Here is a 24,282-nt window from a genome sequence, read left to right as displayed (position 1 = left end):
CTCCCTGAGAGCTGGCAGCTCCCAGCCCCGAGCGTCAGGCACCTCCACTGGGATGGGGACAGGCTGAGGCCACGCCAGGACGTCCGCCCATGGCGGGGGGGCTCAGGATCAGGCCCAGCGAGGGGAGCCGGGGTCAGACACAGCCCTGGCATGGCCAGGCAGGGCCATGGGGACGGGCTGAGGCTCCTGACTTGGGGCTCCTGGGCCAGGGAGGGGGGTGGGGGTGGCCCCAGGTGGAGCTGGCCAGGGACAGCAAGGGCTGTCAGTGCCTCCTCTGCCCTGAGGCAAGGGTCTCTGCTCCCTTGGTGTTTGTCTCTGCTCTTCCTGTCTCTCTTGTTTCAGCTGATGCCTCCTGGCCATAATGTTTGGACATTGCTCATATAAAATGAATAGGAAGGACAGCCCATGCCTTATCCATGCCTTAGTTTTGTGCTGCTTTCTTCCTTTCAGTGTCCGTGGAACTGCAGAAATGTATCATCTTTTCGTGGACATTCAAAGCCATTGTCCACTGATGGTTTATCCCTATGAACAAGCAGTGATTTTATGGAATTAGGCAGTCAATACAGTTGAGACTTTCAGAGCTCTCCGGGAATGTAACATTTGGCTATTTAACTTACGTGTGCAGTTCCAGTTGCTGCTACTTGGATACATGTATTAATCAACTTAGAAAGTTTCCATCAAGTTCTCCAACGTCCCACATCTCTTGAAACCTCTGTGCCAGACGTCAGGGCCACCGTGGCTCGTTTAGCACAGTGCAGTAGGGGTGTGGAGACTACACGTTAAGGCCAAATGAGGGAGCACCAAAGGAGGAGGAACACTGCAGCGTTGTTCTCTTCCCATCTCTTTGGAAGCTGCTTAGGTGTGGCTGTGCAACCAGAGGGGTAACCACAGCCTTACGCTGCCACTGGTTCAGGCCAAGGGGACTTGACCAGCTTTGGGATTGCTGTGGCTGCACTTAAAGTAAAGCAGCTGTCACCTGCCACTGAGTGCCATGGAGACATGCACTTTGTCATGGCTTGATATGGGCAATATTTGGTTTATTATTAAAGCAGCAAGATTTTATCCTTTTGTAAACCATAAACCACTTATGTAGTTCAAGGAGTAATCTTAGATACAAATTCAGCAAGGTTTAGGAGGTAAAAGCCAGTACTGAGAATTGAAACAGTCTCTGTATTTATTGAGCAAGACACCACCCTGGAATAAGCTTTAAGCATGGGGAAGAATTGTGTGAAGTGAAACAACTACAAGCACAAACAGTGAAGGGATTTAGAGTGATTATAAACATGACAAAATAAAAAGATTTATTTTTGGAAAGTTGTGAAGTGGCAAACATCAGGAAAGATGATTTGATGCAGATATTGGTGCAGGGATAACGTGCCAAACAGGGAAGCTGACAGTAGCGTCATGGTAGAGTAGGAAGACCCCGGGCTGCAGTGCACCAGGAAGGAAAGAGCAGCGTTGTTTTGACGTAAGCTCTCTTAGGCATCCTGTTGTGCGACAGGGAGGTGTTTTCTCTTTTCCAGGGTTGTCGCTGTCTGAAGGCTTGAGCTGGGCTTTCATTAGCTAGAAGTGTTGTACCTTTGAGATTTGGGGTTTGGACTCTATTCGGACCAGTTTGGTAATCAGGCAACCTGAGCAGGTATCTTGTGTTACTGCAGTTTGGTCCTTTGAAGGATGCGTTTTGGTAAAATGGCTCCTTCTCAAAGCCAGGGCATATTTTACAGTATCATACTATACTGGTAGAAGTAGTGAAAAGTTGTTCATAAGGTAAAATATATCATTTAGCAGTTCTCATTTTCAATCAATGCTATATTGTTCTTCAGATTTTTTTCTCTTTGCACTAGACATGATTGTCTGATTTTGCGGTGTGGGAGCAAAGTGATAACTGTACAATTCTCATTCAACACCTTTTCAGTTCTGAGAATTTTTTCACCGACTTCAGTTTGTTGCATCAAACATGAAAGTGAAGATATGAAGCTGAAGGAGCAGTGTAATAATGTTTTGCTTTGCTATAGTTCCTTCTTAGGAGAAGCTTTTTGCTGGGCGCATGGGGTGGGGAGGAAAAGTTATTTAAAGCCAGCGCTTCAAGATGGCATTCAGCACACAAGAACTTGTGGGACTGGATAGCAGTTTAATTCATAAGTAACACATATGATAAGGGAAGCGTGCATCTGTGAGATACATGCAGAGCCTTGCTATCTGCTGTATTATTTTGCAGGTAGGTGGCATGTTTGATACTGTGCAGAGGAGTACCCAGTGGACCACAGACTGGGCACTTCTGCTCCTCCAGATAATCACTTCAGGAACTGTTGATATGCAGACCAACAAGTACGTCTGCACTATTTAAACAAGCTAATTATGTCCTTAGTGCTTTTAAGTTTAGATTGCATGTACGTTGTTGTTAAATTTTTCTGACTGTTATCCTATTACTGCTTGAGTGCAACTTAGGTGCTCGGTGCTGGTCTTGGTTGGGGAGCACCTCTATTTTGGAAAGCCCTGCAGCCACTATTTACGCTCTTCCTTAACAAGCATGTACCTGAGCGCTTTCCTAACTTGGAGCCTGTAATTTCTAATGACTATCTGTTAGCAGTTTGTGCTGTCTGTAGCTCTGAGCTGGGGTTTATAATAAGATTTGTGTGTCCGTCTCGACAGTCCACCTGCATGTATACACTGGGGCTTACGCATGCAAGCTGAGATGTGTGTGTGTGCAGAAAGCCCTGAAAAACCCGGCTTGTCTAAAGAACTGTGTCTGTGGCCTTTGCCGTGAATATCTGTCCCTGGACTTCTTGGCAATCGGCAGTTCCTCAGGGTAATACTTGTCTTTACTCTCAGCGAATTGTTCACAACCGTGCTCGATATGCTGGGCGTCCTCATCAACGGGACGCTTGCCTCGGACTTGTCAAATGCTTCCCAAGGAGGGCCTGAGGAAAACAAGAGGGCTTACATGAATTTAGTGAAAAAATTAAAAGTAAGTGTTATGTCTTGTCATTTTCAGCATTTCTTTTGAATCACGTTCTGCGCTCATCTGTTAATCCTGTCATTTCTAGTGTCTGGGAAGGCCTCTGGGAAAAAGAGGAGAGACTGAAACAGCACTAGTGATAACAAGGAGAAAAACAAGAAAATAAAAATACAGGAATGTGGGGGTGGGAAGACAGACTTCTAGTATTTTCTTTGTATTAAATTACATTTAGGGATCCTGCAAGACACTTAATTGCTTTTTTTCATGTTTGAGACATGAAATTTGTATTACTTATTTTCTACGTTCTGTTTAAACAAGAGATGAAAAGATAACTTACATTTTTAATAAACAAAACAAAAAAACCCTTTTAAAGCCACTTGTTTAAATTTAGTAAAAGTACAAGGAAATGATTCATCCAGAAACTGGACATTTTCTAATAGTGAAAGCAGTGCAATGTTTCTCTTCCTTTTTTCCCACCTTTCTGTTTGATTGATTGATGTGTTCATTCTCTAGAAAGAGCTGGGAGACAAGCGGTCAGAAAGCATCGACAAGGTTCGCCAGCTGCTGCCTTTGCCAAAGCAGACGTGTGATATTATTACTTGTGAGCCAATGGGATCCTTGATCGACACCAAGGGGAACAAAATTGCAGGATTTGACTCCATTGATAAGAAACAGGCAAGAGTAAATGTTTGCTTTCATCTCAGTTTTTCCATGATTTTTGAAGTGTAGGAAATTTAAGCAAACAGGTACAGCTTGTACAGTGCACGTGTTTATATGCAGTATCATAAAAGCATTGTACTTCTGCTGCAATACAGCTTTCTAACGCACTCTCAGTCATTACTGAAGCTTCAGCCACAGCAGTGCAGTCTCTTTTAAACAGGTAGGCTTTCTATGAGCCGTGATGCCAAAAGTGAGGCAGAATAATGCCTTTAAAAATAGTTGCAAAGACGGACCGTTTTTTGGTATCAAATGTGTTCCCGTTCCAAATATTTTTGCACCGTTTTTGCTTGCGTGATCCACGTGAAAATTCTCGGGCAGAGCGTGAAACCCGGAATGGGTTTAGAGAGAGGCACGCAGGGAGCTGTCAAACCCCAGCTGAAGGGTTCGAGCAGCCTCGGGTGGCCTGGGCCATGCACCAGCATCACCACCCCTGCAGCAGCACCAGCAGGGATTCCATCCGCCTCTCCCTGACAATTCACCGATGCTTGCAGATAGTCTCAGAGCGTTAGATATATATGCATCTTTAATAGAAACAGTTTTATGCCACTCGTACAAATTCAAGAGTTTGGGTAACCTTTCACTTTCCGATTTGTTTAAAAATCAGTCATCACGTTTGGCTGCATGTCTTTCCTTGTTAAATCCGCAGAGTACATGGTCAATTTGTAACTGCTGACGTGATGAGTGTTGACATAAGCTTGCTCAGTTTTGCAATATAGGGTCTTGACTGGAGCCAACTCCACAAAAGTTGCCAAAAAGGAAATTATGTTTGACTTGGAGTTGAACAGCAGAAGCTCTTAGGAACGTATTTGCTTTTCAAGCAGAATCCTACATTTGAGAGCTCCTTTAACCTGGGAACCTGTTGACCTGTTACTTGCTGGGAGGAAGATGGAGAGTGTGATCCTGCTTACAAAAGACAGAGGAAAAAAAGGCGGGGGGAAGTGTATTAGTTGTTTTGGATTTTGGGGGAATACAAAGGGATGCATAGTTTTTTTAAGTGAATTTATTTAAAAGAGAAGGATAGAGCTTAGGATAGAGCTTTTTATTCTGCAGACTTAGATAGGCATTTTTTTGGTGATATAGTGCTTAGGCTTATTCTCCCCTTATTTGAATGTGTAAACTTTCAGCAAGCATATTTTCAGATTAGCAATTTTTGATAGATACTTGACTTTTCCTCCAAAATATGATAGATGGAACTTGACATTTTTAGCATAGCTATAAGCAGATAGTACTATAAAAATATAAATGCTTTTATCTAGTGGCAGCCTTGGATAGAGGTTAAAATCCCACCAGTATGCATTTGGTACACTTTGTGGAGGGGAAAAAATCCTTACTGGATTTTTCTGACTCAACTAATGGTGTACAAAAGCAAGCAGTCTGCTCTAGCGTTCAGCTTTCTTAAAGTACTAACTTCACTTTTATTCTGAAACAGGGTCTTCAGGTTTCAACAAAACAAAAGGTGTCCCCTTGGGATTTATTTGAAGGTCACAAAAATCCTGCTCCTCTCTCCTGGGCGTGGTTTGGTACAGTTCGTGTCGACAGGAAAGTGATAAAGTATGAGGAGCAGCAGCATCTCCTCCTGTACCACACGCACACCAAACCCAAGCCGCGAAGTTACTACCTCGAGCCCTTGCCCCTTCTTCCAGAGGAGGAGGACGAAGAGCCCACCACACCTGTCTCTCAGGAACCAGAAAGAAAGTCAGGAGAGCTCTCAGATCAGGGAAAACTTGCCACGGACGACGAGAAGAAGACAAAGGGCAGGAAGCGAAAGTCAAAGTCAAGCTCAAGGGCTGATGTAAGTAGTTGGTGCCCCATACAAGAAGTAGCTCGCCGAAGCATCTGATGTTGCATGGTGCTGTCTCAGCTACCTTTGGAAATTGTTCTGCACCTGGAGGAGCGGGTCCTAATAAAGGGATTGAATGGAGATGGTCAGAAGGAGGGTGGATTTCTATCAAATAGAGCTCAGTGTAGAGGAATGTACTGTGCTTAGGACCTTATGTGCTATGTAAAATACCCTAGACTGGATCTTACTCACTAAATATTATTCGGGTTCCATATATGCTTTCTCTTGTTTGGTGTAAAGTACAGCTGTTATTGTTTGTATCAATTTCTAAAATTCCTCCTGTTCAAATTATGTTGAGAGCAAACATGCTGGTTCAAACCCAGGTCCCATTCAAATGGAAACCAATTTGAAATAAGCTCTTTCACATAGATGAACTGTTTTACTGTGCAGTTTGTTCTGGTTTCTGAGACACTTTCTCTTTTGGTTTTAATGGGTTTTGAGGGGTGGGTTCCTAAGCTGAAGAATGACATAGAGCACGGGTTTGAAAAACATCCCTGGCACCACCCACCCAAAGAATAATGTACGTTTCCAGTCGCAGCATTCTGCGCAATGACGTCCTCTTCCCACTGCTGCCAGTGTAGTCGTACGTGTTGTAGACATGATAGTATCCTGTTGGCACCCAGCTGGTTTGTCAATGTGTTGCGTTTTAAGTAGCTGTAATTTAGGATCATTTTCTGGCCTTTTTGATGTTTCAGTTAAGTTCCTCCTGTTATTTATATACTGATACAGTAACCTGTCCTTGTGCTATACCGAATTATAGCCTGCAGAAGATACTTGCTAATAAGGTAAAAATGGATGGTGTCTATGAAGTTGTTAGTGTTAATTACCTGTGGGCAGCCTGAGACTTAATCTGTTTTTTACATCATTGCAATGACAATGGGAACTGTCTCTGCCCTTAATAATTTAGTAGGAAAATTGGCATTATTTATGAGTTAGTAAGGTATGAATGTCAGTAACATTCACTTTTACCGTCTATTTTAAGGAATATCCACAGAACACCTTATACAGAGTGCCTCCCACTTACTCACCAATTTCCTCCCAAATGATGCACCATCCTCAGTCTGCCTTGTGGGGTTACAACATCATGGGACAGCCGCAGCAGCCTGGCTTCTTTGTGCAGAACCAGCCCCTCCCACCAGGTGCGTGCCAGCTTTGCATTCACAGACGTGGGGCTTCATTATTTGATGTATGATAAAAATCGACTTCTTATAACCACATTTTGTTTCTGACTTTCTCCGAGGCAGGCTGTGTCTGCCGATGCCATTTATTTTATTCCTTAGTTAGCTGGTTTTTTTGAAGGGCTTTCTATTATCAGTTGTAGGTCTGTCTCTATTAAGCTGTTAAACTTTTTTGTTAGATAAGCAAAAATGACCTACTACAGTGATAGTGTGAGAAAGCTGGCAGAAGTTCAATGAGGAGTGAAATAAGAGAGGGATGATTAAAAGGAACAAATGACCTTTAGGTTATTTCTTCTTTGATTCATACCAAGAACCATGGTGGCTAATTTAACATCTGCTAGATGGAATAAATAAATCCATGGGCTCCCTTTTTTTTTCAGGATTTGTGATATGTACTTAATTATTTGAAGGCCTGTTTTGTTTCTTCCAGTTAATGTGTATACAATTTAACATAGGTATTTTACTTGCTCCAGGGGGCAGCAGTTTATGATGTTTTGAGAAATACTCTTCTGTCCTTCTCGGATATTATGCAGGAGAAGTTTAGAAGTTTGGTTCCAGTTATAAATGTTAAATATTTTTTCTGAAGCTCCAGATACAACTAGATCTGTATTTAAGTGTGTAAAAGTCTTCAGAAAATAACATACGTGGCTACAAAGCTAAGGAAAAGCTGATTTTAAAAAAATACATATAAGATTACCTTCCTAAGTCTGACATATAGACAGATACATGATTTTTATCAAATAGCATAGAGTGCATAAATTATTGCCATCTCATAAAGTTGTCTTGACATCATAAGCCGTTCATATCGTGCTTTTGATCTGACATGCAACTTTAGTTTTTCAGTAGTAGTCAAACGTTTTATGTGATGTAGAACGTGCAACAGCCCATAGCCTGTTTACTTTTTGTTCTCATTTACAAGTGGTAGTCTTCAAAGTTATGTTGCCCGTTTAATTTTTCAGACCAGTAATCTGGTTTAATCCAGTTCACTGCCTTTACAGAGATAAGTTTATCATGGTTATTGTAGAGCTAACCAAATAGGAGCTGATGAATTAGCAGTGATCTGTACCAGCAATGTTCTTATGGAAGGCAGAGAACACATTTGTGTTTTGGGTGGTTTTTAGGTGGTTCCAGGCTGGATCCGACAGGCTCCTTTGTTCCAACTAATACGAAGCAAGCCCTGTCGAACATGCTGCAGCGGCGCTCTGGCACCATGATGCAGCCCCCCTCTATCCATGCAATCACGCCTCAGCAGCAGTTGCTCCAGATGAAACTCCTGCAGCAAGAGCAGCAGCAGCAGCGGCTCCTCAGGCAGCAAGCACAGTCACGGTCTCTCCAACAGGTTTGTCCAAACCCCAAGTCTGAAGAGCAGCACGGTGGTTTTGCCTTCTGTTGGGGCTGCTTGCCCTGCGTAGGCGTATGGAATGGAGAGCCAGCTGATATTTACCGTTGCAGTAACTCCCCAAATATTGTTTAACCAGAGCCATCTGCTTTTAAACTTCATTTGCCCTTTGGTCTCTTAGCCCCTTCTATTTTTTCTGTGTTTCATAAAATCAGGTTTTGCTTCTGCTACTTGATGATATTCTTGTTCCCTGGTGTGTCACAAAGGCTTTCATAGTGGAATTGCGTGGTGCTATGTACCACCAAGCTACAAGCAAGCAGCAGAGACACAGCAATGCTCTTCAGTTAGAAATCCAGGAAGTCCAGCAGGAGCCATTTCAACACACGTGTGCACACAGACAGCCGTGTTCTCTAGAAATAGCTGGTACTTCTTCTCCAAACATTTTTGCAGGGTACAGCTGCTGCGTGCCAAACCGCACATGGCTATTGTGCAACACGCTTCAGAGCCTGAGCTAGTTTCACAATATGGCTACAGACACGTGGCTTTTGAATTGATGGTGTAAGAACAGAAAATTGATTTTTGGATCCCAGATCACCAGCAATATGCGTACAGTAGTTGGTGGTAAAACCAATAACTTCTCACCTTTATTTTAAAGTCCTTCTGTACCCATTCTTACCCTCACTGCAGTATACATTACATTGCCCTTATGCTATCTTACCTTCAGACTCTGTGGTGTGCCCTCTTTGCTCAAAATAGTCAAAATTTTCAGCAAGTATCCTCATCATTTCTCCCACGCTGTCTCTATTTCGTTGGAGCTCCCTCATTGTCCTTCTCGTCCCTCTTTCACTCTCTCTGCTATGATGCATGCAAAGCCCTCTGGAGTGCTTAAACTGCTGATGGGCTACAATAGTTTTATATGGGGCTGTTCATAATTGTGAGACTAGGGTTTCCCTGTATGTGTGCTGTCTTCTACCTTAAAAAAAAAAAAACCAAACCAGCCCCCAAAAGCTCTGGATATGTGTTTTATAATATCAGTGGTACAGTGGATATTTGATCCCTCATTGGTGTCCTGTAGGCACTATGAGGTACTAAGGATTGGGTACCCTAAATGTTAGGGTACTGGCCTCTACAGTTAAGCCTGTCGTATTTCTTACGTTAGGCAGTATCTCACTATTTTAGTGTTAGGTCCAACTGGCTTTCAGTTACTATGATAGAATACAGGCTTAAATAAGAGCCTTGAGTAAACAAATGATGATCAATACTTATGGCTAGGTGGATCAAAAAGCAATAGTTGAAGATCTAAAATAACACATTCTCACATTTAAGAAATGCTGTTGTTTAACACTGTCATGTTTAGAGGACAAAAGATGTTGCATTTCCCTTTTGGTTTCAAACAGGGACAGTATCTGAGGTGTTAAGAACAACGGTTAACTTCTGCTCCAAAGTGCTGCATAGACAAGTTGTCAGTAAGGAGAATAAACTCACCATGAAGGCATGAATCCATGTCTAAATAATATTAATAAGGTGTCTATGATGAACTTTTTCATAAAATTTGGATCAAACTTCTACAATGTAAAAGTTGCACTAAAATTTGACCGGGTAGGTTCAGATGCGTATTGCAGCTAACGTACAACATGTGCTGGATGTTCATCAGTCAACGGTTCCATATCAGACGTGTTTTTATTTCAGCAATAAGTCTGTATAAGTTAAACTGATGTGAACCAAGTCAAACCAGAGCCATCCAAACCCGGCCTTTGTTTCCCAGTTACTTGCACACAGCGGCATGCGCAGCTGGGTCCTTTGTGGTGTGCTGGGGAGTTCCACAGGTGGACGCATTGTTTTCTGTCTGGTTCTAATATTTTGCCTTATTGGATGTTTGGAAAGATTCATTCAGCCTGATACTTGAAACCTTCCACTGTAATGAAATGAACGAGCAATTCGGCAGGCCGTCCTGTTTGCTTTCCTTGTTGTCTAAGCGTGCGCTGGCAACGCTGACAACCAGAGAAACCCCTCCGAGGTCCCAGTGGGGCTGGGGCTCTGCGTGCTCCGTGGGCTGCCCCGCGGGACGCCTGCCTGCCCGCATGCACGGTGCTCTCGCTGCGAAACGTGTCCCCGGGGAGCTCGTGGTAGTTCTTCCTGCAGTCCTGGATTTAGAATAGGAAATGCTATGGCAGCGTACAAGCCTGAAGGTAGTATTTGAAAATTTAGGAACAAGGTGATTTGTAAGCGTTGCTACGGTGTGGTGTACGTTGTTAGGTAGAGCTTAAATAAGGAAGGTTTCTTCTTTGGTTTTTATGTTTCTGCAGCTGCAGAATGAAATTACCTACTCAGCTTGAAATCACTGGCACTGGTGTGGACAGTTCTTTAAAATCACTCCAGAAGGACTCTGCTCTTTAGTGCTGTGCTGTGCATGCTGTGCTCTTGAATGAATAGCTGTGGTACAAGGTCTTTAAGAACTATGACTTATTAAAAAAAATTTGAGTATTATGTATAGAATTAATAGGTTCCTGTGGATGGTAACTCTTTCCATGTTTAGAGTTTCTGTTCATAACTTTCATAAAAGTATTGAGGTTCATTAGCATAAAAACCACCTAAAAGGACCTTGGTAGCGTTCCTAAACACCAGCATTCTTTGAGTACATACAGGTGAGCTCTGTAAAGGTGCTGTACTGCTCCACTAACAATCCGCACCTAATCGTGTGTATTCTTTGTATTGTTTGCTATTTTCTCGCCTGTCCTTTTCCTTTAGGATGTCTGTAGCACTGCTGTATCCCTTCAGGATGGCTTTGACAACATAATGGTAACCACTCTGAGACCGTGAACGTCTCTTTATTTTTTCTTTTGCACAAACATGCATTTCTTTCAACACACAGGCTGCACACGTTGCTTTTGATGGGAATGATACGCTTTGGCACCCCTCACCTAGGTAGCGCAGTGGCTGCATGTGGGAAGGCTGTGAATACACTTGTGCACATAGAATATTCTTTTCTTACAAGTACTTCCAATGACTGCATCGTTGATTAATTTTTTTTCTCTTCTGTTGTGTTTCTCTCTGTGAAAGATTAGAGTAGCTGCATAGATATGTAGCTGCAAGATATGTGCGATGCCACGTGCATCTAAGCATGGCTGGCGTGTTCCCATTCTGCCCTCGTCTCCTCGCTGGCAGCTGGGTCTGCTCCTCTCTGCTGCCGTCCCCTGTGGCAGCTTCTGCCACGACGTAAGGTGGGGTAGTGGTGCCTGCTGTGTCAGACGAGCGGTAAGGGATGGACCACACGTCCTTTTTGGCCGGCGCGTGCCACCAGCGCTTCCCAGGCAGCACTTGAAGCCGTTCCTGGCACGGGCCTGTTCCCGCTGCAGTGGGACCCAGTCGTGCCACTCAGCTCAGGCAGCGAGGGTCAGCTCCCCTGGCTCCACGTGAGCTGTAGTTTCCAAAATACTTCTTGTCCCACCTGAGCACAACGGTATACGGCTTGATGGTCTGTTCCTGAGCTATGGCAGGATTTGCGGGTATTAGAATAACCGTATTTTCTTACTTCCAAAAGAAGTAACAGCTAACAGTACCTGTTAAATTATTAAGTTTCACAGAATTCAGTTGTTTCTGGGGAAAAACCATCATGGCATGAAGTTTCATCCCTAATATCTGTGTTGGAAAGCTTTCCAGATATTAATTGGAAAAGCTGTTCAGAGTTAGTTTGCAGGACTTCCATCCTGTCTTAGGGAAACTGCAATGTTGTTAAAAGCACTAATTGGAAAGACAAAGCAAAATGTGTTTTTAAAAAGGCTTTGCTGCTTACCCTGTTGTCCGTATTTTATGTATGTGCAGTCGTTCCTGTTCTTACTGGTAGCATGTCAGAACAGGGTATAGATCACCATATTTGCAGTTGATTAGGCACACCTAGATATGCAGCAAGTATACAGTGAGGTCTCTCAAATCTATCATCATCTTCTTATCTAAATAAGCGTTAGTGTTTCACTACCTACTTTCGAAGTCAGATTTTGGTCAAAAGCAGCCTACAGTGCCATGGCTGCTACAGTCGCCTTGGCCAGTCCCAGCACCACCTAGAAAAGAAAATTCCTTCCAAATACGCTATGGTCACAGACCTGAACAGGAGAAAGCAGTAAGTTTCGCTTCCGTTTAAGTTGCTAGTAGACCAAAGAGAACAGTGGTTATTACTGTAACATTGCATCAGCATTGAATAAAAGTGTTTGGGTTTTTTCTCCTTTTTTTTTTGGTTTGTTTTTGTTTGACATGCATGCACAGTTCTGGCTTGCAGCAGTCGGCTTGCATGCTTAGTTAACTCTTTACTAAATTATGCCTGGAGGGGGAAGTCCCTTTGAATTTAGCAACGTCTGCTACTGCTGCTCAGGAATGCAGAGTGCTCTTACAACACGGGAGCTTGCTCGGTGGCCGTGTGCTGCCGTGCAATACGTTGATCTGTCCCCTGCCTAACGACCAGCTTTTGGCTGACGTTTCACGTGTGGTGTTGTGTGGGGTGCTTGCCTGGCCCGGGCAGCGGTGCCTTCAGTTCGGGTGTGCTGCTCTTGTCTCGCACCCTGCCCACTCCGCTGCTTTGTGTGCGCTTTAAATGGTGGGGACGAGAGCGGCGGACAAAACTCACTTGCGGCTTTCTGCCCACCGTGCATTGCTGGGATCGCGCAGCTGCTTATTTAGCGTTTTCTTACAGAATTAGGGCCTAAGCCAATTTCCATTGATATAACTTGCACTGACTTTGGAGGGACGCTGTTCACACTGCATGGGCATGAGCGGACAGCTTTGGGCCTGGGCACACCAGGTTAGCTGTCCCCGAGAGGAGCAGAAGGAGAACACGTGGAGCGCCGTGCTGCAGACCAGCTTCCACAGAGCCCGCGAGGTGGTTTGTACTGCTGCGGGGAGCAGCTTAAGGCACCGGTTTTTCTAGAAATCAGACGTGGTTTTACCAGATTTCACCTTTGGGTGCCTTCAAGTTACATCTTTATCTATCCTGTGGTAGAATATTTTTCACCTTATGAAAAAGTTTCAGAAGCAATTTGCTTGGAGAAATTATTGTTCTTTTTTGTTTTTCTTCTTTTGCCTCTGTTTAAAAAAAGAAAAATATTAAGTACTTGAGTACCTTCCCCCTGTACTTGGCTGACATCTGTTTTATGTGCATCCCATCTGCAAGCCGTATGTTCCGTCCAGCGTTTCAGTTTCTCACCTGCCAGGTTGTTGTCTTGAGAGCTCCCCGTCTGATTTTGCAGAAGTTTTTTCAGAGAAATTTACTTTTGTCTGAACTTTTGTCTGGACTGATACTCTGTTCACACCTCCTGTACTCCCTAATTTGTTCTCCAGAATTTTCAATGAGCTTGTTTTTAAAACAAATCCTTAGCGTAGCTTCTGCCTCCTTAGTGTAGCTTACCATATCAGAGCTCCCTGCCGCCTTGTCTGCGCCTTAGTGGCCCCTTTAGCGCTGGTCCCAGGGGCTGGCACAGAGCCTAGCTAGGTCAGTCTTTGTTTGCTTGCTTGTTTTTAAAAGAAAGGAAGGTATGAAAAATGAGTGTGTGACAGCCCTGTGGCACCCTGGGGTAGCTTTGCCCCTGGTTTTGCATCTTGTCCTTGACCTCTTCTGTCTGTTCTCTACCCAAAGCAGAGGGCGGTTAAGCCAGCCCCGCTCACAGCGGTTCACGTCCCTTGGGGCTGGATCGGTTGAAGCTGGAACGCTTTCCCTCCACCATACTGCTTCCCTGAGCGATTCCTGTTCACAATAGGTAGCTCTGCTTGTTTCCCAGGTCTGTCGATGAGGATGCACATATTTTTCAACCCACGCCAACATAGTAGCTGAACTGCAGGACTGCTGGTTGTGCTTAGAGACTTGTTAACGTTTGGTACAGTTACCACGAAAGGGATGGGAGCAGATAAAGAAGGAGAGTTCCAATGGCGCTTCAGTGTCTTATCCCATGTGAGATTTTCTTTTCCACCAGGTAGCCCTGATTGTAATGTTGCTGCTTGCAGTGTGTTATCAAAGTCACTTTTAGCCTTAAATTATAATACATCTTTATAAGGATATCCTGATTAAAACGGCAAAGGCTTTGCTGGAGGACTCGGACTTTTTGCTTGTTTTTGTGGTGAGCTGGGCAGCTACAGGGAAGGAACATCGCTGCTTCCAGCTCCCGTCTGCCACTGAGCTTTGCTGAGTAGAATGGCTTTCAGAAGGATCAGGTGCAGCCGTGCAGCGTCACAATCGCACAGAAAATACACAGACTTGATTGCAGCCTTGGCACATTCTCATTCCCCAGTTTTTTACAATCTAGGTCCTGAAATTCAGTCTAACTTTTTTTTTTCTTCTTTTCTGGTGCTTCAAAACATACTAATGCAGTTACAGTTGAAATCTTTAAATGATTTGCCATTAATTGGGCACAAATACTGAGACAATTTGAAATGAACAAACTAGGCTGTCTGCTGATCACAAATACGGGCTGTGTTTCCAAGCTGTACTGGTTGGGAGCTGGAGATGCTTGTGTTACCCATTTATCATACTGGTATTCTGTATGTCATCATAAAATTTGCTAATTGGCATTTTGCCTGCTTCATCTGGGGGAAAGCTAGTAATCAGGTAGCCTGAGAAAGCTATCAGCTGTGTATTTACACTAGAGATTATCATTCACTCTAAGCTTCCTGTATAATTTAATGTACTGTCTTCAAGACAGCTAGAATATTTTTTTTCTAATCCATTGCAAGGCCCCATTTTAAAGGGTGTCTGCAAGACCTCTGTTCAGTAAATGGCTGTTTCTTCATTGCTGCAGTGTTACAGTAGTGTCAGAAATCAAACAAAAGTCAATTCTTCCATCTCCCTGTGAGTAAATACAGTTCAGCAGTTTGGCACTGAGCAACAGTGCTGTCTTGAAGGAAATGGTCAAGTCTCTCCATGACTCTGGGACACAACTTGGTGGGGTTTGTGTCCAGAACTGGACTTGTTCGGGGTGTGGAGGCCGTATCTGATGGGTGATGTGTCTTTCAGGGACAGCCGATGGACCAAGCTGCTATTTTCACTCCGCAAGTTCGACCCCCGTCTCAGCTTCCACAGTACCCAGGGTTACAGCAAGCACAGGTACTGCGCTGCTCCCATGGAGCCTCTGCATAAAAATGCTTTCAGACAGAGCTCCTTTACCTCCCAACCTGCTTTTCTGTGCTTGGGACATGCCTCGTGCGTGTGCCCTACGGTAACGGTGAGGCCTTCTTCTAGGGTGCTTGCTGTCTCCGCACATTGTAGCTCGTAAATGTTTTTAACGTGATCACTTCCCAGTTTTTCCTAATGTTGTTGCTGGTAAAGGCAAGCGTACTTCAGCGTTAAGCCTGAAATTTGGGCAGTTTTTGGTGAGACAGCGATACCAGTAACTCTTTATTATGTCATGGTCATTCTGGTACTTGGGATTGGGGGGGGGAACAAAGAAAAGAGAGAGGTGGAGCTGCGGAGCAGAGCCCTGCTCTTGCCCAGTGCCTCTCGGGGAAGGGTGGCACGCTGCGAGTTCCGTCCTGCTGCGTGACCACGTTGCAGCTGCCTGAACCCGCAAACAGAAGTGGGGTACAGCCAGCGTGGGGGACGCGCAGGTCGGCGCGTGGGTACAGCACTGCGTCCCACTGACTTGCCTCCGGTTGTCCAGGCTTTGGCTCTTTGAGAAAGGCCATCTTTTCTAGTTCAGCTAATTGAAATGCGGGCACAGCGCAGTTACTCTTCTGTCCGCTTTCCCTGCAGAGCATGCCTCACGGATACACGATGTACAGCACTCCGATGCCTTTGCAGCAGCAGCAGCAGCCTGGCGGCGTAGTGCTTTCCCCCAGCTACAACCCCCGAGCATACGCAGCAGCTCATTCCAGCCCCACGCTGATGGAGAGGCTGCGGCAGATGCAACAGCAGCCCAGCGGATATATTCAACAGCAGGCTGCTGCGTACATCCAGCCCTTGGCAGGCACCCAGCGGTGAGCTTCTGCAGTTCTCATAGCTGGTAACATTGCAGTATTTTAATGGCAACTTTGTTTAGAGAGCTAAAGCTCTGTTTAAAATAAAGCGTGTTAATCAAAATGAGGTTAACGCTGGGTCTAATTAGCAATAAATATGCCTTTCTCTCCAGTTTCTCCCTGTTTTTTCCCTCATTTAAGTCTTATTTTAAGTTGGTCTTGGCACACGCTGTAGGCCAGTTGTCCTGTGTGTTTGTAGAACATAAAAATTCATTTAAAGGCTGCTGTTGGATCCTATTTCACTACACACACAGATATGGTATCCCTATTATGCCAATACACGTGTGGTATTAAACAATAAATATTCCAAGTTTACCAAAGAGTCTGTGGTCAAGAAAACACAAGACCAACTTGGTAGTTTAACTAGCAATAGACAAATGAATTGTGTTTAAGCCTGAATAGACTAAATTGACTTCACTTCGGAAGTATAGGTGAGTTGCAGTGCCTATGAGAAACAGGAAAAATTCACTGGTAAAGAAATGTAATGAAACAGAAGGCAGATGAAGCAGGAAATAAATCTGTAGAAGGGAGTGTTACAGAGTAAGCAGAGTGGAAAACTGGAGTTTCCAATGACTGTCTCGAATCAGATTTTTTTTCTAACAGTCTAACATAGTCCAACTAACAGCCTAACTCTGCTCTCAACTGAATCGGAAATTTTGCCACTTTTAATTTCCATTTCAAATAGACATGTTCAGTAGAGTGACTCCCAAAAAACACAGGCTTAAATTAAAGAGGGGGTGGGGGGGAATAGTCAAAATTGGCAAGGTCTGCCTCTGTACGCGCTGTCCAGCCGTAGCTGTGATGGAGTATCTGCGCCGCGCAGCGCTCTCCCCGTGTGCGGGTCACAGATCCGTTGAAACAGCAGCGAGTACGTCGATGTCAGTCATCACAAGGTGGTCTGGCCCGTCAGCAGAGCTTCAGTCCTGTCTCGCTGATCCCATGTAATTTATCCTGGAGTGCCCCTGATGAGCTCTGTTACCGGGTAGAGATACTCTTCTTTCTCTGCTTCAGCTCTAATTTGATCCCAAAACTAAAATCCCCTTTACATGCTAAGTACAGGTGTACTTAAATTACTTGCTCATCAATTGCTTGTTGTAAGCAGAATGTGAAACTGTCGTGTATGTAGCTACGCAGTTCTCTCTCAACTCTTGTTATTTTTAACGAAATCAGTGTTTCTGGAATTGTGAATATTACCATATATTCTGCAATAATCACGGGTTCCTTAACTTCTTTTCAATTCTTGCAAGCCTGGATATCTTTAAGAGTATGCTCAATTTTGGGTATGTTTGCATCTCTTCAAAAAGTTTGGCCTTGACTTGGTTGACAGCCTCGTATGAAAACCTGCAGAGTGCCTTGCCTTAGGAATAAAGCTGCTAACCTGAGTGGCCTTGTCTTTACTGAGTTTTAAACAGCTCATCTAAATTATGAGCTAGCTAACATGTTCTTCCCATGTATATCTTTCTGCTTTGTCAACTTTAATTACTCCCATAACATCCTAAGAAAGTATTTCTTGCTTGGTGTGTTTTTATCAGTACTTTAGAAAGGAAAAAGTCTTTATAATCAGATTTAAATTCATGGTAATGTAACTGTGAGATGTTTCAGTTGGGAGAATGTTTTAGCGCTTATGTGGAATTCTTGCTTGAAATGTAGAAACTCATCACTCTTCTTAATAAAGCAAGAATCGAATGCTTGGATCTGTTCTTGTTTAGAGGAACGTGTTATTACCTACATCAGTTACTGGGCAATAGTATGGTATGGCTTCTATTACGGAATATTTTTCAAAGCAGTCATATTTGGAAATATATTCTTCCTGTGAAAAGTATTGTCTTTTAAATCTATGGAAGTCTAATGTCTCAGCTTATAGTTGAGTACTCCTAGACTAACTTGTGCTCTGTCTATAAATGAAGTATAATCCGTTCTTTTTCTTTCCCCAATCAGACTGAGCCATCAGCCTTTGCAGCCGAGTTCACTGGTTGGAGGGGGACTGGACAGCGCATCGACCGCAGGTCCTCACCCGACGCTGAGCTCAGTACAGCTGCCTCCGGAGCCGATGAGACAGAGGCAGCAGCAGATGCGACAGCAGAGACTCTTCCAGGTGAGGGACTCGGCTGCGCTGGAGGCCAGGGATATTTCCGTGCAGGAAGGGAGTGTAAACGTCGCTGTACCGGGTGGCGGCGTTAGCAGCAGAGCCTGGTGCTATAAACCCAAACTGCTTTTACTCGAGTGCAAGAATTCATTGTTTACATTTGGGATTTCCAAAAGAGAGCTCTGGACATACGTGTAAAATTCAGTACTTTCGTTTTTCAAGATTGTAGAATGCCTCTGGAGAAGGTAAATTTGAGAACAGCCTAGCTGAATGTGCAGAGACAAAAGCAGTGGTTCTGCTCTCCCCTGCCTGGCCTTATAATGTATACCGGAATTAAATCGAAGGGCTTGCTTCCTGTCTGGCCTATTTCCTGTATTCTGATTTGATGATATATTTTTAATTTGGAGGTAAGTATCAGTTTATCAGCTAAATATGTAGGGCTTGGCACAGGGGAAGTAAATTACATTAAAAGTCCTTCCCGTGGCCCTTTGATAGTTGGAATTATTTTCATGTTTTCATTTTAATGCAACAGCTATCTGCCAGTTCTTGACGAATGATAATGTATTTTATCTAAATATTTTCATGTTGTACTAAACTAAATATACCAGCTTTTGAGTATTTTTTTGTCTATTAACAATACTCTTTCTCAGCCTTGGTATGGCCGGTGATGAAAGTGGAGAGCTGTGAGGCTTATTTCCCAAACGGGGCCTTCAGTAACCAATGCTGTAAGCGAGCCCAGATCCTATGCTGGACATCAGTCATGAGAAGCCATATCGCTTGGCTCGTAGTCGTTCCCTGAGGCAGTGTGCACATCACGTCACTTGTTTCAATGCCCATCTTCTTTCAGTTGCAGGGGCAGCAGCAGGGGCAGCAGCAGGCGCTTGGTCTCCAGCCGGTGCAACCGCAGCAGCCTTTGGTAAGCAGAGGCGACTGCCGGATATTTTGGGCAGGTGCGAGGGTAGTGACAGGGTGGGTTCTGCCACTTACGGAGATGGGCAGCGTGGCAGTCTGGGGAGAGGGTTTGTGTAAGCTTCCCTGCATCACCGTCTGCCTGCCGGTGCTGACTCCACGGTGCCCGCAGTGCCGTACCTCCACCACTCTGAACGCCGTACGAGCGCGTGCCCGGTGCCGGTGGCGACAGGCTCGTTTTGCCTGCGTCCTGAGCTGGCCACAGGTTGTAGCTGTGATAACAGAGTGTGTGAGCTGGGGCTCAACAGCCTGTAGTGCATCCAGGTAGCTCCTGGCTGGCTCCGACTGTGGGCAGAGGAAGATTGCATCTGTCCACAGAAGGTGGCAAGAGGTGGGTTACCCGTGCGCCGAGGCGTCCTTGGAGGTGACCTCGCCTGCTCACCTCCAAGTGCAGCTTTGAACGCAGGCCTTGGCAAGGAGGGCTCATGCCCAACGCTGCTGCAGCACCGTGTTTGAGTTTGCTGTTCAAAGATGCTCCTTCTAGGACTGGAGTACGTGCTGCCTCCTGCGCTTCCATGGTGCACTCACCAGTTTAGTTAGAACTGATACCAAAGCAGGGCCAACGATGACACGTTGTTTTGGCTGAAAAAAGATTTGTGTGTGTGTGTAGGAAAGGTTCAAATGCTTCATTTCAACATATCTTTTTGAAATTACACTTAGCAGTGTTGATTTAAAACTAATGGTTAATATCCCAAACAATACAAATAACCACCCCGAGGAGTTCTTTTGAGAATTCCTGGGGGATCTAGCTACAAAATGGGTACCAGTGCTTTTCTAATTCTGTACATCTCTTTTCCATTACCAGCAAAATAAGACTGCCCAGACCAACTGCCTTAAATCTCTTTATGTGAATTCAAAGGGGGGGGGGGGGGAAGAGATGCTTTAAAGTCATCCTCAGTCTTAGTCCAGTGCAGCATAAATAAATGACTATTTTGAGAATCTGATATGGAACCAAGTGCTGCAAGCCCCACTGAAAGTCAGGGATCTTTTTTTCTGGTCTGAAGATGCCACTTAGTAGTCCCAAAGCAGCAAGCTAAGGTAAATTAACACCTTGCTGCTGCAGGAATGAATTTTTCCTGTTTATGCTTGCTGTGCTATGCGTTTTTATAAGTGTTATCCTAATTAATATATCACAGTAATAATGAATAGCCCTGCTAACTTTAAAAACTTGATGTGAAATCTGTAGTTTTTGCTGATGCATATAAGTCGGTGGATTTTTCTGTCTCTGCAATACTTTGAAGTGAAAGCAGGATAATGTATACAATAGAGGCTACTTGTGGAACTAGTTTTTGCTGTAACACTAGGAAAAGCGTTCCCTGGGAAAGGTCAGGTGCTGATGGTTGGCATTTCTCCACCTTGCCGTGCTTGCGCTGCGTTTGTGCGAGCATCCGCGCTCCCTCCGCTCCCTCTGGCGTCGACTGCGGACGCCGGCAGCTCCACTGCTACCAAACTCCAGTCCCTGCCTTAAGTCATGTCACAAGTGACTGTCAGTGGCTTCAGGCCTTTGATTTTTAGGTTGTACTGCTAACATGCTGGGGAAAAAATTTATTTTATTGTTTGAAGATCCTTTTAAATTAAATCGTTAGTCATAAAACAGAGCTTCAGGAAGACAACTGTACAAACAAAATTGTTCTTGAGACATTCCTTTATGCTGAATTGCAGCCTTTTATAGCTTAACGTATGATTTTACCAAATCACTATCACTACCAAGTCATTTTTGTGGACATGTCCACTGAATTTACAATGTCATTATGCTTGTTTCCTGTATTTGGGCAGTTTCTTCAGACATATTTAAGGTAGTTGAGGATAACTAGAAAAAATGTGCTATAGAAAAATGGAGAAAATATAGTAATGCTGAAATTGCTAGCTTCTGAGTTTAAAAGCATTAATCAATGTGATCTGATAGAGAAACTCGGGGACGGCTTGTAAGTGCAAAGGAAAAAGGAAAGCTGTTTATCTGATAGCTATTGAAAGGTCATTTTCATCCATTTTTGAGTTTTTCTTAATAGTGTTTATATCTTGAACAAACTGCATGTGAAGGACTGTCACAGAGACAGAGCACCTGCCTGGCTGCCGGCTCCTCTTCCAGCACTTAGCACAGCAGAAAGCTTTCTGTGTGTTGGTTTCATGGCCCCATTAACCCTGGTGCGGTTAATGCTTTTGACTAACCTCAGCATTTACTAAGGACTGTTAGCCAGAAGATTACACAATGCATTTTAAGTGAAGGATTTGGTTTCAGAAAGGGAAAAGATGCTGAAGGCTTGTAAAACACTGAAACTCCCTTCAGTAAGCAAAAGGTTTCACTGAAACAAAGCATGGGCGTTTTCTGTAGCGCATATGATGTTATTAGAGTATTGAATAACTCCATTTTTATTCAGCGCATCAGGTTTTCAAACTGGTCAGGTGTATTGTGTATCCTTGTGCAGAAGCACTGAGAAATCACTTAATCAGAGGCACATGCATTTTCACCACATCTAATGGGAAGGAAAACTCCAGGACGTAGGAAACAGAGCTAGAGAGCTTAGAGGCCCTGAGGAGCAGACAGACAGTAAATGGTGAAGGCTTGGTCTGGTTTGTGCTTGCTGGCGTAGCAGTACCTCATTCATCACGATTTCCCTCCCAGGAGTAGGTAAGGATGGGGGAGTTGTGCCGGCAGCTCTTTGTCCTCGGGAGTCTGATAGCGCTGGTGCACAGGCGTTTGTCTGTCACGCGGGTGACGCGTTTTGCGAGGGAAGAAATGCTGCTTGTATAGGCAGACCTTTGGCTCCAGAGGTATCCCTCCCAACGGTACACACACAGGCGGTCTGCGGCAGGTCTGTCTGTCCGTATTCAGGAGCGTGGTGTGCAATGTATTCAGTACTCTGACGTACAGGTGGATGATCAATAAAAGTTGTTAACAGAGAATGACTTTCTTCTGAATGACAGCCAGAAGCGTGGAAAGCAAAGCGGTGCTTGTTCTCCTACCCTTCCTTACTTGAAAAATAGACTTCATGGGCCAGATAGGTAGGGAATAATGCGTGCTGTCAGATAGACCAATTAAAGACTAAATTCTGCTTTGATGCAAGTATAAATAGGGTGCTCATTTGTGAAAGTCAATGCATTTACACCCAGGGTACTTTGAAAGTGATTGAAGTAATGATTTAATTCATTACCAGCAGATTTCTTGGGAAGCTTTTTGTGTCTAATCCCGTTGTGCTTAATGCCATGGGCTGGAAGGCCTTGGGCTGGAATGCCATGGGCTGGAAGGGTCTCGATCCCTGTGGGCTTAGGGTAAGGATCAGAACGATGATTATTTTGCTCAGTGGAGGAGTTGGCCCAGTTGGCTGGGCACTGATCCATCTCCCGTTCCACTGGAGCCAAGAATCAAGTGTGCGGCTACGACCCTGCAGCAGGTGTGCAGCGCGATGAACAGCGTCTGCTTTGTGCTCATCCTTTTTATCCGAAGCACCATTGCCCTGGGAAGAATGTTTTTTGAGAAGCTTCTTTTGACTATTATGCTTCAACCACACGTAAGTGTTTTCAAATGCTAAAAAGGCTGTTAATTTTGATTTACAGTTTTGATTTGCCTTGTCTTCGAACAATGCAGACAGTAAAGTTGCTTAGAGTGACTTGCAGGATGAATACTGGCCTCTCCAGAGGTGGAAAAGACAGGGACTGACTCTGTCCCTTGTGTCCGGCTGGACACGTGTGATACCTGCAGCACAACTGGAAATGTGTGAGATTTCAGGGAATGCAGAGAACAAATGTTCTGGAAGTCGTAAGCGTGCTCCACGTGTCCTTACTGTGCTGTTAAAATCCGGTCCGGATCTGCTGTGGAGGCACGCCTGCCTGCCGGCCTTCTGCTGTCCCCTCCGCCCGCCCTCTCAGCAGTTGACAGGGCAGCACAAGCCCAACGCTTCGGCCGTTACCTGGCGTGGCGCTTGCGCTGTGCCTGTTTCTTTCATCTTTCACGTTTCTTTTGCAGTTCCCAAGGCAAGGCTTACAACAGACACAGCAGCAACAACAGACAGCGGCGCTGGTCAGGCAGCTCCAGAAGCAGCTCTCTAGTAAGTGTGTGTGCATAGATGTACATAAATATATATGTATGTTTGAATATGGAATCACCTTTCTGGAGGTGTTCTGCCTATTTAAATGCTGCCATACCTACATGTAAGTAATTCACCTCCTGACAGCTGGTTACCCATCCCAGTAGTGATGTAATACCAAAATTCTGGTGCTAGTGCCTCCCCCGGATTTCTGCTGGTCTCCAGAGAAGCCCCAGTCGCTGGGCTGCTGGCCCAGTCGCAATTTGTTGCGTGTTTCCTCCCCTCACTTCTATAGTCCTCCCGCAGGCAGAGTCCCCCAGGAAATTAGCACCTCTTGCGTGCATTAGATAGGTATACAAGGGAATGCATTGACTCTTGTTTGCTACTGCTGCATGCAATGCAGGTATTTTTCTGTATTTCTGTAGAGTACAGTCATGAGGCACAAACCCTTCCCTTTGCTTTATCGACCAGGTAACCAGCCCCAACAAGGGGTGAACCAGTACGGGCATCCTTCACACTTCTAAATCCGAGATGGAAGGGAGACGTCACGCTACGTTTGCACTGAAGAACAGAACATTCAAAATTCAATGCACTAGTTATTGCTAGAAAGCAAACTTTAGTTTTCTTCTCTTATTATTTCGATAATTATTTTTTGTGCTGCAGTTGATGTGAATATGTAACGAGGTGGGTTTTGGGGCTTGGGGATTTTTTTGTGTTTAACCAGATTTAAATGTATGGACTTGTGGGCCTATTTGAAGAATGTTATTGCAGATTTTATGAATTTGGTGCTTTTTAGGTCCTGTTACTTTTAAAGAGGACAAAGAATGCTGGATTTATTTATTTGTGGGAAACACTTTTTTGGTTTGGGGGGTTTTTTTTGGTGTGGTTTTGTTTTGTTTTGTTTTGTTTTTTTAAGAAGAACTGCACTGGACCAAACTACTGAACTGAAAGGCACTTCCAATTTTGGCATAGAAGTTAATTTGTTCATTCAAACGTTCACCTCTTTCTTTGTTGGTAGAACAAGCATCAGTTTAAATTGTGTTTATTTGACTGTAATTTTCATATGCACTTTATAAAGTTCCTTGTTTAAAGTACCAATTTTCTCTTGCTCTCATTGTGGTAAGAAGGTGCTGAAGTGGGTTTATTGCTTGTATTAGAACTTCTTGAAGTTTAT

At 44.3% G+C, this 24,282-nt stretch overlaps 1 protein-coding gene across 1 annotated transcript in view; it reads left to right on the top strand.

Moving 5' to 3' along the window:
• The window catches only part of MED12L (mediator complex subunit 12L), a 156,918-nt gene extending 132,636 nt beyond the window's left edge, over positions 1-24,282 (top strand). Inside the window, exons 33-44 of the mRNA XM_072867910.1 lie at positions 2,219-2,328; positions 2,833-2,968; positions 3,473-3,634; positions 5,109-5,471; positions 6,502-6,658; positions 7,819-8,036; positions 15,031-15,120; positions 15,766-15,989; positions 17,967-18,123; positions 18,962-19,030; positions 23,048-23,129; positions 23,580-24,282. Of these exons, the coding sequence (XP_072724011.1) occupies positions 2,219-2,328; positions 2,833-2,968; positions 3,473-3,634; positions 5,109-5,471; positions 6,502-6,658; positions 7,819-8,036; positions 15,031-15,120; positions 15,766-15,989; positions 17,967-18,123; positions 18,962-19,030; positions 23,048-23,129; positions 23,580-23,632 (1,821 nt within the window). The 3' untranslated portion in view covers positions 23,633-24,282. The remainder of the gene's footprint in view (positions 1-2,218; positions 2,329-2,832; positions 2,969-3,472; positions 3,635-5,108; positions 5,472-6,501; positions 6,659-7,818; positions 8,037-15,030; positions 15,121-15,765; positions 15,990-17,966; positions 18,124-18,961; positions 19,031-23,047; positions 23,130-23,579) is intronic.

Source organism: Ciconia boyciana, chromosome 7 (assembly GCF_034638445.1).
Source record: "Ciconia boyciana chromosome 7, ASM3463844v1, whole genome shotgun sequence".
Lineage (NCBI taxonomy): Eukaryota > Metazoa > Chordata > Aves > Ciconiiformes > Ciconiidae > Ciconia > Ciconia boyciana.
The sequence above is the reverse complement of the archived record's forward strand: the minus strand, read 5'-3'. Positions and strand labels throughout refer to the sequence as shown.